At 34.9% G+C, this 14,509-nt stretch overlaps 2 protein-coding genes and 1 non-coding gene across 5 annotated transcripts; 1 reads left to right on the forward strand and 2 right to left on the reverse strand.

Moving 5' to 3' along the window:
* The first annotated feature begins 426 nt into the window (after positions 1 to 426).
* LOC110620234 lies at positions 427 to 3,682 on the forward strand. Of its 3 annotated transcripts, XM_021763881.2 has the most exons (6): positions 428 to 820; positions 1,335 to 1,425; positions 2,124 to 2,287; positions 2,737 to 2,797; positions 2,917 to 2,964; positions 3,339 to 3,682. In XM_021763881.2, the coding sequence occupies exons 1-5, from the start codon at positions 704 to 706 to the stop codon at positions 2,931 to 2,933; spliced, it is 450 nt and encodes a 149-aa protein (XP_021619573.1). In that variant the 5' UTR covers positions 428 to 703; the 3' UTR covers positions 2,934 to 2,964; positions 3,339 to 3,682. The 3 variants fall into 3 exon arrangements, 2 of the variants coding, with proteins under 2 accessions (XP_021619572.1, XP_021619573.1); XR_006351602.1 differs by having other exon boundaries at positions 2,737 to 2,964; positions 3,339 to 3,441; XM_021763880.2 differs by lacking the exons at positions 2,737 to 2,797; positions 2,917 to 2,964 and having other exon boundaries at positions 427 to 820.
* Positions 3,683 to 4,593: 911 nt separating this feature from the next.
* LOC110620235 lies at positions 4,594 to 5,031 on the reverse strand. The gene is given in 3 exon segments (XM_043959398.1): positions 4,594 to 4,610; positions 4,697 to 4,778; positions 4,780 to 5,031. Coding segments are annotated over 3 exon segments (351 nt in total).
* Positions 5,032 to 5,487: 456 nt separating this feature from the next.
* On the reverse strand, positions 5,488 to 5,559 carry TRNAD-GUC. Its single transcript has one exon. It is a non-coding gene; the product is annotated as a tRNA-Asp (tRNA).
* Positions 5,560 to 14,509: the final 8,950 nt, after the last annotated feature.

Consider the following 14,509-nt stretch of genomic DNA (forward strand, 5'->3'; position numbering starts at 1 on the left):
ATTTTAAAACACAAGTATTATCAATTTATTAGATTAAAATTAAATTTTAATCATATTATAGCGAGTATTTTAAGCATGAATTTATGTATTAATATTTTATACTAATTTAATTTTTACAAATAATTGCTTATAAAAACATTTTATTAAATTTATGAAATAAAATACATAAAATTTGAAGTAGATAATGTAGTTTATTAGTTTATTTATACATAAATTTATATAGTAATAAATTATTATTAATAAAACAAAATTTTATTTTTATAAAAATGAAAAATTATCTATAAAATAAAATTACCTCATTAAAAAGATTTCCCAAAAAGGATAGCGAGAGGGGATCTTCTTGGGCGACAAACAGAAAACAAGTAAAAATAAATTTTATTTTTCTTTCTTCCTTTTGCCTCGTTTATAAAATGGCGTGCAGCGGTTTCGTTTCTCTCTACACAAACAACAAACAGTCCCGTATTAACGTGTCTCTTTCTCTTTTTCTTTCTCTCTCTTTCTGTTTCCTTTTCCCTCCTCCTCCTCCTCCTCCTCCTCCTTCAATTTATTTCATTATTGAGCTCTGTTTGTTTCTTGGCCAGAACTTATCAGTTATCGCTTTCTATAAAAAAAAATCTCTTTAACGGGTTGGTGTTGGTATTTGAACACACATACAATTTTCTGTTTATTAAGAGAAATAGAGAGGTTTAAGGAAGGGTGAGAAATGGAGGGAAAGAAGCGGGTGGCTTCATCTTCTTCCTTCACTTCTGAACTTTTTGGCTTCAAGGATTCTACGTCTTCTGCTGGGATTTTTAGCTCTATATTTGCGCCTCCTTCTAAGGTAGTACTTCACTTGTTTAATTATCAGGTCCTTACTTTTTTTAGTTGATTCTTTACTACTTGAAATTTTTTTTGTTTAAAGAAAAGAAATTTATGGCACTCATTTGATGTTGCTGAGATATTCTGCATTCCTTGACTTTCAATTTTAGTGGAGGGAAATTCTTTGTTCATGGTTTCTATGAATCACTGGTCCTGTTTAGGGGTTTTAGGCAATTATTATTCTATTTCTGGTTTGCTTGTTGTTTTGATTGTGATGGACCCCTGAGGTTTATCTGATAGTTTGTTAAATACTGATAAGAGCAGTTGAAGATTTGAAGATAAGTCTTACAATGAGACGTGACATGGTCTTAATAAGTTATTAGAGTACTGGATAAACCCCCATGTTTTTAATTCTCTTCAGCCATGCTCTGTTATTTACCTTTAGGCCACTTGTTCTTGGAACATGAGAGAGAGATTTTACTTGACTTTATCTGTAGTGCCAAGGTTTGAAATTTCTGATTTTGATGTTGGTTCAGGTATTGGGGAGAGGGTTACTGCGATATGAAGTCATGGGAAAGAAGCAGGATTCTGCAAATGAAGCTTGGAATACCAAACCTGGAGCTCCAGGTTTGAATAATAGATCTTGATTACATATTTACTTTTGTTCTGTTTCTTTATAGCTCTTTTGACATTTACAACATAATTTTTTTGAAAGTATTTTTCAGGGGAGCTTATTCTTGTGTGAGAATCTGCAATTATTAAGGCTCCATATTGCAATGAGTTTCAGGGTGAAAAGATAAAAAAGGCTTTTCATAAAAGCAATATTTTTAGATGTTGAAATAAGAAGTTTAGAAAGGGTTGTTTTCTTCTTTTAATGTTCTTATATCTAAAATATTTCATAATTATTTTTTACTAATTTTTAGTAATTTGTAAATAATATTTTAAGGAAGTGTTCTATCAGTACCTATTGTAACAGAAATGCAACAGATCTTAAGTTTACTATTATTGTATGCCACCTTCATTTGTCTAATAAAATTTTAGAAATAACGTAGTGCTTATCCCCTTATTCAAGCCTAAAGAGTCTTTGATTGAATGCACGCATGTTATATCACAATTGCTATAGTTCTGTTTTTAGTTGTTTAAGTCTGTGGATTGAGATGTACTTTAATAATTATGGGATTATATTTATGCTCTGTTTTAGTCAGTTGATTGATTAATTTACTTTGATAAAGGGAATAATACTTCAGCTTAAACTTATGATCTTTATCCAATTTTCATCTCCATTAACAGCTTGATTCATCTGATTCATCCTGCTGTATTTTCAGATGCCACTTCTAAAAGCAATCAGGGTGAAGGACAGAACATGCCAAATAGAGATACAAGTTCCATCTATCAGGAACAAAGAGTACAACCATGCCATCTCAGTTCATCAATCTACTACGGTGGTCAAGACATATATCATACCCAGAGCTCTAGCATGACCTCAACGGTTAGTTTAAATTAGTTAAAGCCAACTAATATACATATATTGCCTTTTCTGGAAGCTCCCCATGTGCACTGCACAAGTCATCTAATTTAAATGCCAAACTCAAAATCCTCTGTGGTTTTTTCTTCTTACGAAACTATAAAATGAAAATATAGATTGACATTTTTTGGGGGTTCTTTTCAAATAAATGATTTTGAAAGAAGCATTTTTCTCATCTAGCAGAGATTTCATCAATAATGTTGCATATACTAAGTGTGTGGTTAGATATGGATGAGGAAAGTTTTAATTGAATGAACTATGTGGACTGCTCCTTGCATCTCAGCACAAAGCCTGTTTTGTCCTCCTAGACAAGAGAGAATATTGGATGCATTATCAATATTGGACTGCTAGGCATCATAGCAATAATTAACTGATAGGTCCCTTGACAAATTTCTATTCTATCCTATCCTCAGTTCAAGAAAGATGGGACTGAAGATGACTCTGGGAGTGCTTCACGAGGAAATTGGTGGAAGGGTATGAGTGTGATTATAATGTAACTCCACGGGTAGGACTTCAGGGAAATTTCACGTACTCTACTGACATATTTGTTTCTCTTTATTTTTCTTTTTCTTCTTCTTTTTCTTACCCTGCAGGGTCTCTCTATTACTAAGATCTCACCTGCCGTCATATTTACTTCCTAGGTATTTATTTCTTAAAGAAACCTTGTCGGAATAGTTATTTTTCAAAACGGTTTGTCATTTCCTTTTCTTTTTGTGCATACCCTATTTTATAAACTTGCTCGAGCATCATATATGATGATGATGATGATACCTCTTTGGTCGACTTTATATTAGTTATAGAGACCTTATATTTTAAAATATATTTTATTGAATTGATACCATTGTTACAACTACCATATACTTTGTATATATTTTTTTTCTTTAAATTATTGATGATATCTTTATAACAATCTCTTACCTTTTCAGTTGCTACCATCTACTACTTTCTTCCTATGCCTTCTCATAAGAACTTGTTGCTTTTGTGTTTGATAAATCTTTTCACCTATGATTTGCAGGTAAAGGGACAAAACAAGGCAGCACCTCAGTTTAGCTTTTGTTATATGGATGACGTGAGCAGTCAGACGATAGCAGACGGGTGGTTTACCTTTAGCTAAAGATATACTAGTATGAAAATTATCATTCCAGTTTTTCTTTTTCCTTGTAACATAATGTTTGGTTTAGGAGCTTAAACTGGCGGATATTTTATATATGCTCCTTCTTCTCACCCTTAATCTATCTTAAAACTGTAAATATGAACTACTTGAAATATTTCATAGTCTTGTTCTTTCTGGCCCCAAACTTCCCCTTTGTAGTTAACTGTAAGGTTTGTTGGAAATTCAAATGCTTAAATTTTCTTGGATTTCTGTGATCTTTATTAAGTGTTAAAGCGAAGATGATCAGATAATGTATTAACGCAAGCCTTGTGAGGTTTGTTTTTATTGTGAAGAGACCAGTGTCAAGTGGTCAAAACATTGTTGTCAGTAGGATGAATATCCTTGAAAGCTCCTAGCCTCCCCTGTCCACTAACCTCATGTTAGGCCCACGCACCGGTAACTGGTTAGCACTGGCAGGCATCCTTCGTGGGTTGTGGTCCAGTTTCGCAATTATCTCGCACAGTGTCCCCTCTGTTACGTGTTAAAATAGGGGAAAATTTTAGCTACATTCGATCTATGATGGACTTCAGATATAAATATATTGCTTATTTTACGTGTGAATTCTATCATATATGTGTGTTTTGGGTATCTTGAATCAGGCTAGAATTTCCTTGAAGCTGTCCTGTCAATATCTTATCCTGAGCAGAACATGAGAACTCTTGCTAGCTTAATATTCCCTATCCGACATGTGACCCACAGATTTGATGCAGTCCTTATCCATGGTTCTGTGGGACGATGCCTTTCTAAAGTTCGTTAAAGGTTGGCAGTTAAAGAAGATTTCTAAGGAGAGTAGAAAGATCCTGCAGCCACACTTTTTGTAAAGCAGAATTGATTCCGACACTCTTCCAATTGAATTTTGCCAGCACATGCATGCTAAAGCAATTGTGGATTATAAAGAAAACTAATTATTGAAGTGGTTTTTAGGGTTACTAATCAACTAGACAAGATTTTTGAAGATATTATAAGAGAAGGAAATAATAAAAATATGGGAAAATAAAGATTCTGAAATTTTATTCAGGAATGACAAATTGAAGCTGCTAGCTTTTTATTGAAAAGAGAATAATATTACATCCTGATTCTACTTGCATGTAGCTACCAGCTTTCAAGTACTGCATGTTCATGGAAGCATGTAAGCTGCAAAGCAAACCAGCACTTTTTAGCGTAGCAGAGAAATAGATAACCATAAATAATAGATATGGTAATGGCAATTTTGAGCTAACCTCCACACTTGTAGCCCACAGGGCGGCTAGCAATGTTGCATCGCTTGGGGATGGTAATGGCGATTTCAGGCTTGATTCCAGATTCCTTTGGCAGTGTTTGAAAGCATAACAGCACAAACACAGCTTGTGTTCTGGCCAATTCTCTTCACCTGAAGACAGCAACCATCCGACACAGCAGCATTCTCATTTTGTGCTGCCTCTGCACAAGGAGCTAGCTTAAGTGCTTCATTGTCAGGAGAAGATTTTCCACATTCGCCTGCTCCATCAACCCCACCAGCAATGCTCACAAGTAAATTCAACCCCACAAGGCAGAATAACTTCAGTGAAGCCTACATTTATGTAGAAGAATCCTCTTTGATGATTTGGGATGCAAAAGCTTTCCCTCTATTGACATCTTTTATACTGTAAGAAAATCGCTGAAAATGCTTGAAACTTCTGCCCACTAATTGTAATGGAGGTAGCACAAACAAAAGACATATCAGGGTTGGTGTCTCCACTAAAATATCATCCCGTCGTTTCCAATTTTTATCCAGATGTTATCATCTCAGTGAGGTCGTATAGTTTAAAAGAGCTCAACATATGCAGCCAACAGAGTTATTTTCTGAAACTTCGTTGCCATAAACAGAAACACAGGGCTTCTTCCAATAAAGTTTCCATTTTGTGTGGAGACGTGTCGCCGCCAATTTTGAGCCAACTCCCACAGACCATCTGTAACATTTCTCGCCATTAACAAACCCACCGCACCAACCTCATAATCAGAAAGAACAGAAAAAAAAAAAAAAAAAAAACAACGCCGTTGCCGGGGATCGAACCCGGGTCACCCGCGTGACAGGCGGGAATACTCACCACTATACTACAACGACTTAGTTGCTATAATTCTTTCTTTTATCTCCTTTAATACTTTCATTCATCAATAGGTGATATGTTTTATCTTGAAATACTTTGGACATAAAGGGCATTTGGTCTAGTGGTATGATTCTTGCTTAGGGTGTGAGAGGTCCTTCAATTCTCATAATGCCCCAAAATCTTTTTGCAACTTTGTCATCTCCGGACACGATACTGAGCTAAAGAGAAAACTGAGATGTTTTATAAAAAAATGCCAACTCCGCTTTAAAATCTTCATGTTTTTGGCTTTTAGTTGTATGTTGCTTTATGTCAATATTGATATCATCTCTCAGCATCTTCTCAACTCCAAACCCTGCTTCAGACGATTTTTATAGCTTTTAACATTTGGTTTATGCAATCACATTTATGCGCCATTGCTTCCTAGAATTTTCATGGATGCCACATTTTGCAAACTAAGGAATTATAGTGAATCTTACAAGAAGCATGTTACCTAATTTGGGCAGAGCTGGGAGGTTTGGGAAGAGTTCTGATGGTGGTCTGCAAGTCATGACCTGTATCATGATGTAAAAAGCCAACAAAGTCTAAGAAACCATTCATCAATTTAAGCCTTAGAAGGATAAAACTTTTCTTCTGCTTGCAGCCAGAAATGTTTTGTCAATATTCATAATTCTTATGTCATAAGAAGGAATGATAACTTTTGTGGGAGTAATAATGTGAGAAATTAATAAGAAAAATAAATAAATAAATAATAAAATAGAGAAAAATAAGAATTTTTATTTTCGAACTGCATCCGCAGATTGTCTATGAACTTTCAGTAGAGCATAAGTCCACATAACTCTTAACAATAGATAATAACATAAGTTTTATAATAATATAATATAATTTAATTCTTATGACATTATTTAATACTGTCATTCCCAATTAAATTCACTCATATATTCAATAATTTAGGAGTAATAATTATATCTAGAATCCAATAAGTATTCATTAATATTTAAGAAAACAAATAGATATATTTTTATATTATCATAGCCATTTATTAACATAATTTTATTAAAAACACTAAATATTACTATACATGGTAATAAAATTTACAACAAACCATTGTCAATATAATCCATAAATAATTACTTACTCTTTCATTTTTTGTATTGAATCTCAAAACTAAGCTAACTGATGTGATGAAATTTTACACATTTACTCATATAGTTTTGGAATTACATCTATCTATTTTGATTGATTTTTATTAACTTTATTAAATTTTTATATTTAATTTTAAGATTTTTAGTTTTAGTCAATTATTTAATATTTTCACTTCATTTATAGTATTTATACAACTCAAAACAAGTAAAGAAATGAAGGAGACACAGAGAACTAGGGAACAATTTGGAGGGATTCTGAATAAATAGACAAAAACATTGGGCAGCCCCATTTTTTTTGTCTCTGCCCTATATTTTTGCTCTTTGCCCGTTGTTTTTCTCTGGACAAAAAAATGCTCTTTTCCATGCATTTCACCCCATATTTTTGTCAAAAGTCCAAATTTTTTGTGTTTTTCACCAGGGCCACAAATTAAGAGTTTCAAAAGAGTATAAATATATCATAATTGAGAGACTCAAAGGGCTTTTTTTTGCCCACTTTTGAATACATATACCGCGGAAATCACGAAGAACTCAAGAAGGAAGATTTGGAAGATCTAGAGGAGGAATCCACATATCTAGAATTTTTTTTTTCTTCTCTTATTCTTTTGATTTGTTGTTCACAATTATTTTAAGATATTTTGAATAATTTCTCAATAGAGTTTATTATTGAATTCTTGAAGATGAGCAACTAAATGCTTTTACTAGGGACTTCATGTAGCTTGAATTATTAATTCTCTTTATTTTATTTGAGTTAATTTTCTTTACCAATCTACTATTCAATTCTTGAAATTAATGCTTTTGAGTACCTACGAGATACTTGAATGATTTTATCCTGAGATTAATACTGGGAGGGGACGCTTTAGAATTAAATGGAAATTAAATATCACATGAATATTAATTGGATTGGGGATGAAGATTTGACCTGTTCGTTTGCAAAATTAATTAGAGAATTATAATATTATTGAGAGATAAAGGATAATCTTTAGTTAATTAATTTGGTCTTACTCGAGAGAGATGGTCCATTACCTTAGGGTTATTTACTCTAGAATTGGTGATTAAAATTGAATTGTTAACCATATGAATCAATTAAATCAGGCTTAAGTGACATCAATGTACCATAGTACTTAATATTAATTGTTTCACAAATTCTGCCTTATTGAGTGTTTAGTTTTATTTTCTTGTTTTTTTTTTTTAAATTTACAATCATCCTTCCCAAATGGTAATCTAAATAATAGTTAGATTTACAAATATTTTGGTACTTAATTTTTAGTCCCTATGGATACGCTATTCTACTCCCTCTTTATTACTTAAGACGATTCCATACAATTGTGGATATCGCTAGCTGACTGTGCGGTTGTCAAAACCGGTCAAAAATAACCTTTTTGGTTATCAACAATTTTACAACTGCATATAGTGGCAAAATGATCGAATCCACAGAGAATTGATACTTACCTATTTTCCTTATCAAGACCAAGTAAACAAACTGAAAGTAAAATAAAAGGGGGGTTTTGAGATTGATGAATTAAATTAATACTGAAAGCAATAAAGTAAAGCAAATAATAAAGTAAAGAAGATTCAAATATGAGAAAAGATCTAGTTGAAGAATTGGGTCCACTTCAGTTGTTGGGATTGATCATTGATACTTAGGTTCCTTTGTTTGATTCAATAAATTAGTTATGGAGATGGAAGACGCTTCTTACCACCATATCCCTCCTTAAGCATAAATCAATTAGGAAACATCATCTAATTAATTACTAATCAACAAGTTGTCAAGGAACGTCCTTGGACCTTTGGCATCTAACAACTGTCAATTGCATTAAGAAATAGAGAGACATAATTCTAGCTACCTAAACGCATGGTGATATTGCTAAATCATGCAATTTTCTTAGTTTTTACACCAAGAGTTATTTGTGTTTGAATAATTCAAGCAATTACGGACTTAAAACTATCCAAACTAATAAATTATTACCTTGCAATCAAGAATCAATTGGCCCTATTGATCTAAACCACAAAGCAACAATGGAATTAAGTATGAAATTGCATAAATATTGAAAAACAAAAGATAAACAATGTATGTTCAGATCTCCTAATCCATAAAACAACTAAAGTTTCACCTAATTTTCAACTAGAAAAAAGGTTTCAGCCACTCATGGCTGAAACAAAACACAAAATAAAAGAAAGAGAAGAAGAGGAGAAGAGTGGCCGGCGGCTTAGCCTTGGAGAAGGAGTGTGCGGCCGAATGTGGGAGATAGGAACCAAGGGTCCGTGCGGCTCCTTATGTGATGTATTTATAGGCTGAATGTGCTGCCCTAGATCTCCTTGATTAGGTGGAGCCTTCTTTTAAATTTTGAATTTTGAATTTTGAATGCTGAATTTTGAATTTTGAATTTTAAATTTTGAATCCTTGGGAGGCAAGAGCATCTTCTTGAGATTTGACTTTCTCAATAAGGGAGAGACTTCTTGAAGATTTGAAATTTGAATTTCAAATTACTAAGCTTAATGTACTTTCCTTATTTATCTCCTCTTTAGCTGCAACTTGACTTGTGCAAGCATGCTTGTTCTCCTTTATCCTATTTTAGGCAGTTTTAAGAGCATTTTCACCAAATTACCTCTTTACTCCATTTTCTACAAAATAAGATCAAAACCACAGAATTAAGCAGAAAAAGTGTAAATTCACATTAATAACAACAGAATAAAATGGTCTAAATTTGATCTGATCAAATACCCCCACACCTAGCCTTTTGCTTGTCCTCAAGCAAACAAACTTAGTCAAACAAGCTCTCTTTGCTACTTGATCCTTTATTTCCACTTAAGCTCTTACTCTAGACCCCTACTTTGAAGCATTGTAGTAAAGAGTGTATGCACCAAGATTACTCTCCTTCTTTCCTTGTCTCCTCTTACCTACCATGGCTAGTATTTATTTTTCTCAAGAGAGAGATTAAGCATGCACATATTCTTGTTCAGTTTAGACTTTTCCTAGCTCTCGGGGTGACTTGCCCTTACTTGAAGCACTTTATTCAGCTTTTTGACCTTTATTCTTTCTTGAAAAAGTCACCAACCTTTTGACGTGAAGGTACATATTTGTGATACCCACCCCTAGTTACTCAGTTGGTCACCTGTCCAAGTGGCTACTAGCTTTGTTCATAGTCTTTTGACCATTGGAACAGTTTTCAATTTGTGCGTTTGAAGTCTCTGCCTTTGCTGAATTTCTTTCTCAATGAATTGGGCAAATCAACACTAATTGCTAAAACAAGTCATATTTCATTATTCACACATCTTCCAATTTATTATTCTCTCTAATGAGTAATGTCATATATTTTTCACCATGACAAGCTCAAAGATCCAATTCAAAAGGAAATTCCCAATAACGAATACAACTCACTGCAATTGATTCAACTTAGGTTTAAATAGTCATCACATCAATGGGGTCATGGAAAGAAAGCTCATTCAACATAGCCTATGTGTTTGAGTAAATCATACCAAAACAGAAAAAAGAAAAAAAACCGTGGCTACATGTGTGTGCAATAAAGGCAAAAATAACAAAAATGAAAAATGTGTGTAAACTAAAAAGAATTAAAGCTAAAATGGATTTAAAATAAAAATTCAGAGATATATGCATCCCCACACCTAGTTCATACATTGTCCTCAATGTATTGGAAATATTAAAGTTCAAAGAAAACTGAGTACTCCCCTGGTGTGGTTTGTATGGTGCGATCCACTAAGCAAGCTGAGGAGGATGATGCAGTGGAACTCCTTCCACTACTTGCACTGTGAACCCTTCATAGTATGGTTTCAGGTGTGGTTCATCCCAAACATAGTGTTTTGCACTCTTCTTTATTTTGTCTGCATACCATGGTTCATCAGTTGAGGCATGAAAAATATGTTCATAGAAGCCGCTCTTATTTTCTTCAGATTCTAGAAGTTGATGCATGGGGAACTTCTGTCTGGGCAGACAAGTGTCTGTCTGTGTTGGATTTTTGGCTGAACTGGATTTTGACTTCTCCTTTTGTTTGGGCGATTTGGATTCTGCTTGCTGAAGTGGTGCGGGCCGTCCTTTGTCTTTCTGCATTTGGTCACAGTTCATCTACTGGATGCAGCAAACTGTTGCTTTTAGTTTTGGCTCTTTTTGGCCTCCTTCATCTTTCTGGCTAGCCTCCTTGCAGAAGTCATTGTTTAGCATATCATTTTGATTCATATCAAAAACTTCTTGGCTCAAACAATCAATGATATCTAAACCATAAATAGGGGACATGTCATGGGGATATTTCATAGCATCATAAACATTAAATTTTATTACTTCCCCTTCAAATTCCATGGTCAATATGCCATCATGCACATCTACCTTAGTTCTAGCTATGCTTAAGAAGGGTCGTCCAAGTAGGATGTCTGAAGTAGTGTTGCTATTGTCTTCCTTCATATCAATCACATAGAAATCTGTTGGAAAGACAAGTTGATCTACTTGCACTAGAACATCTTCTATAACTCCTTTTGGGTATACTACAGATCTGTCAGCCAATTGAATGACCACTCTAGTGTCTTTTAGTGCACCTGCATTCAAACAATTATAAATAGAAAGAGGCATAACATTAATTGATGCACCTAAGTCACACATGGCCTTTTTGATGCCCACATTACTAATTTTGCAAGAAACAACAAGCATCCCTCTATCTTTGCACTTGGCTAGGAGTTCTCTCTTTATGACAACTGTCACAACTTCTCCCACACTTACCTTTTCTTTCTCAGCAAGCTTTCTTCGGTTAGTGCACAGTTCTTTCAAGAATTTTGCGTACCTGGGAATTTGTTTCACAGCATCTAGCAAGGGTATGTTGATCTCCACTTTCCTGAAGGTTTCAAGGATCTCTTTTTCTTCATTTTCTTTTTGTGACTTTTCAAAACTTTTTGGAAAGGGAGGTGGTACCTTGAAACTTACTTTCTGATTTGTATTCTGCTGGTGTACTGGTGATGTTTGCCCAGTCTGTTTGGACAAACAGTTTTCTGGCTGTTTTCCTTCAGCAGCTTGTCTTTGCACTTGTGAACTTCTATCATCAGCCTTGACATCTTGAAGCTCTTTCCCACTTCTTAACATGATAGCACTTACATTTTGCTTGGGATTAGCCTCGGTTTGGGAAGGTGACTTACCTTGAGATTCAAGCTTGCTCACTGAGGTGGCTATTTGACCCATCTGCTGTTGGAGGCTTTGCACAGAATTTGCCAATGTCTTCATCATCTCCTCAAGGTACATATTGGAGCTTGGAGGTGCTACTTGGGCTGGATTTCTTTGATAGTTTTGGTAGTTGTTAGCCCTAGCATAGCTGAAGTTCGGGTGGTCCCTCCAACCTGGATTGTAGGTGTTAGAGTAGGGATCATGTCTAGGTTGGCCATTGAATCCCTACAATTGCATTTACTTACTGGTCATCCTCTTGAAGTGTAGGACATTGATCAGTTGGGTGTCCTGCATGTGCACATATCCCATATAGTCTAATTTGCTAAAGTTTTTGAGCCATTGAGCTTGACCTATGACAAGAATTTTCACAGCAGAGGTTAGTTCAGAAATTTAAGCAGTGAGAACATATGTACTTACCTCATTGTCTCCTCTTTGCAGCTGCTTTTCATCTCCATATTGTCTAGATGATGCTGCAAGTGTTTAAATCAACTCTCTGATTGCTTGAGGTGTTCTATCTTCAAATGAACGTCCACATGCTACATCAACGAATTTCCTTTCGAATGGTAGCAAACCTCCATAGAAGAATTCTATGAGTGATTTATCTGAAATGTCATGCTGAGGATAGCTTGTACACAATCTCTTAAATCTTTCCCAATAATCATACAAATCTTCAGTTTCTTTTTTGCTTAATACCACTTATCTCTCTTCTTATACCTATGGCTTTAGAAGTTGGGAAATATTTATTCAGAAAAGCTCTAACCATACCTTCCCAAGAAGTGATTGAATCGGATTGTAGGTAAAATAACCAATCTTTGGCATAATCATTAAGTGAGAATGCGAATGCTCTCAGTTTTACATGCTCTTTAGATATGCCTTGCGGCCTTATGGATGAACACACTATATGAAATTCTTTCAAGTGCTTATGTGGGTTTTCATTCTCCAAACCATTAAATTTAGGTAGTAGATGTATCAAACCTGTTTTGAGCTCAAAAGGGACTATCAATGGCGGATAGGTGATGCAGAGAGGTGCTTGATCGCCTATAGGGGCTGCCAACTCTCTCAGTGTTCTTTCTCTTGGTATTGGTGGCCTCATTGCTGGATTTTCTGGTATGAGTTCATGGACAGCAGGTTCAGCATGGGCAGCAGATTGTACATTGACTTCAGCCATCTCTGCGGCTGTTTGGTCAAGTTCAAAAGGTGTTGCTTCAGCTTTTGCGATGGTAGGCTCCTTGGGGGTAGATTCGGTGGGGGCTTGCTCCCAAAGTCGAGTTCCTTACTTCCCTAATCGCTTGATTGTACGCTCAATTTATGGATCGTAAGGCAAAGTTTCCTTGTGTCCAGATCTGGTCATGAAAGGAAAATAAATTAGTTAAATCAGTTTCCCGGCAACGGCGTCAATTTTTGACTGTGCGGTTGTCGAAGCCGGTAAAAAATAACCTTTTTGGTTATCAACAATTTTACAACTGCAGATAGTGGCAAAAGGATCGAATCCACAGGGAATTGATACTTACATATTTTCCTTATCAAGACCAAGTAAACAAACTGAAAGTAAAATAAAAGGGAGGGTTTTGAGATTGATGAATTAAACTAATACTGAAAGCAATAAAGTAAAGCAAATAATAAAGTAAAGAAGATTCAAATATGAGAAAAAGCTCTAGTTGAAGAATTGGATCCACTTCAGTTGTTGGGATTGATCATTGATACTTAGGTTCCTTTGTTTGATTCAATAAATTAGTTATGAAGATGGAAGACACTTCTCACCACCATATCCCTCCTTAAGCATAAATCAATTAGGGAACGTCCTCTAATTAATTACTAATCAACAAGTTGCCAAGGAACGTCCTTGGGCCTTTGGCATCTAACAACTGTCAATTGCATTAAGAAATAGAGAGACCTAATTCTAGCTATCCAAACGCATGGTGATATTGCTAGATCATGCAATTTCCTTAGTTTTTACACCAAGAGTTACTTGTGTTTAATTCAAGCAATTACGGACTTAAAACTATCCAAACTAACAAATTATTACCTTGCAATCAAGAATCAATTGGCCCTATTGATCTAAACCACAAAGCAACAATGGAATTAAGCATGAAATTGCATAAATATTGAAAAACAAAAGATAAACAATGTATGTTCAGATCTCCCAATCCATAAAACAACCAAAGTTTCACCTAATTTTCAACTAGAAAAAAGGTTTCAGCCACTCATGGCTGAAATAAAACACAAAATAAAAGAAAGAGAAGAAGAGGAGAAGAGTGGCCGGCGGCTTGGCCTTGGAGAAGGAGTGTGCGGCCGAATGTGGGAGATAGGAACCAAGGGTCCGTGCGGCTCCTTATGTGATGTATTTATAGGCTGAATGTGCTGCCCTAGATCTCCTTGATGAGGTGAAGCCTTCTTTTGAATTTTGAATTTTGAATGTTCTCCTTTTGAATTTTGAATTTTGAATCCTTAGGAGGCAAGAGCATCTTCTTGAGATTTGGCTTCCTCAATAAGGGAGAGACTTCTTGAAGATTTGAAATTTGAATTTCAAATTACTTAGCTTAATGTACTTTTCTTATTTATCTCCTCTTTAGCTGCAACTTGGCTTGTGCAAGCATGCTTGTTCTCCTTTATCCTATTTTAGACAGTTGTAAGAGCATTTTCACCAAATTATCTCTTTACACC

This window comes from Manihot esculenta, chromosome 8 (assembly GCF_001659605.2).
Source record: "Manihot esculenta cultivar AM560-2 chromosome 8, M.esculenta_v8, whole genome shotgun sequence".
NCBI lineage: Eukaryota > Viridiplantae > Streptophyta > Magnoliopsida > Malpighiales > Euphorbiaceae > Manihot > Manihot esculenta.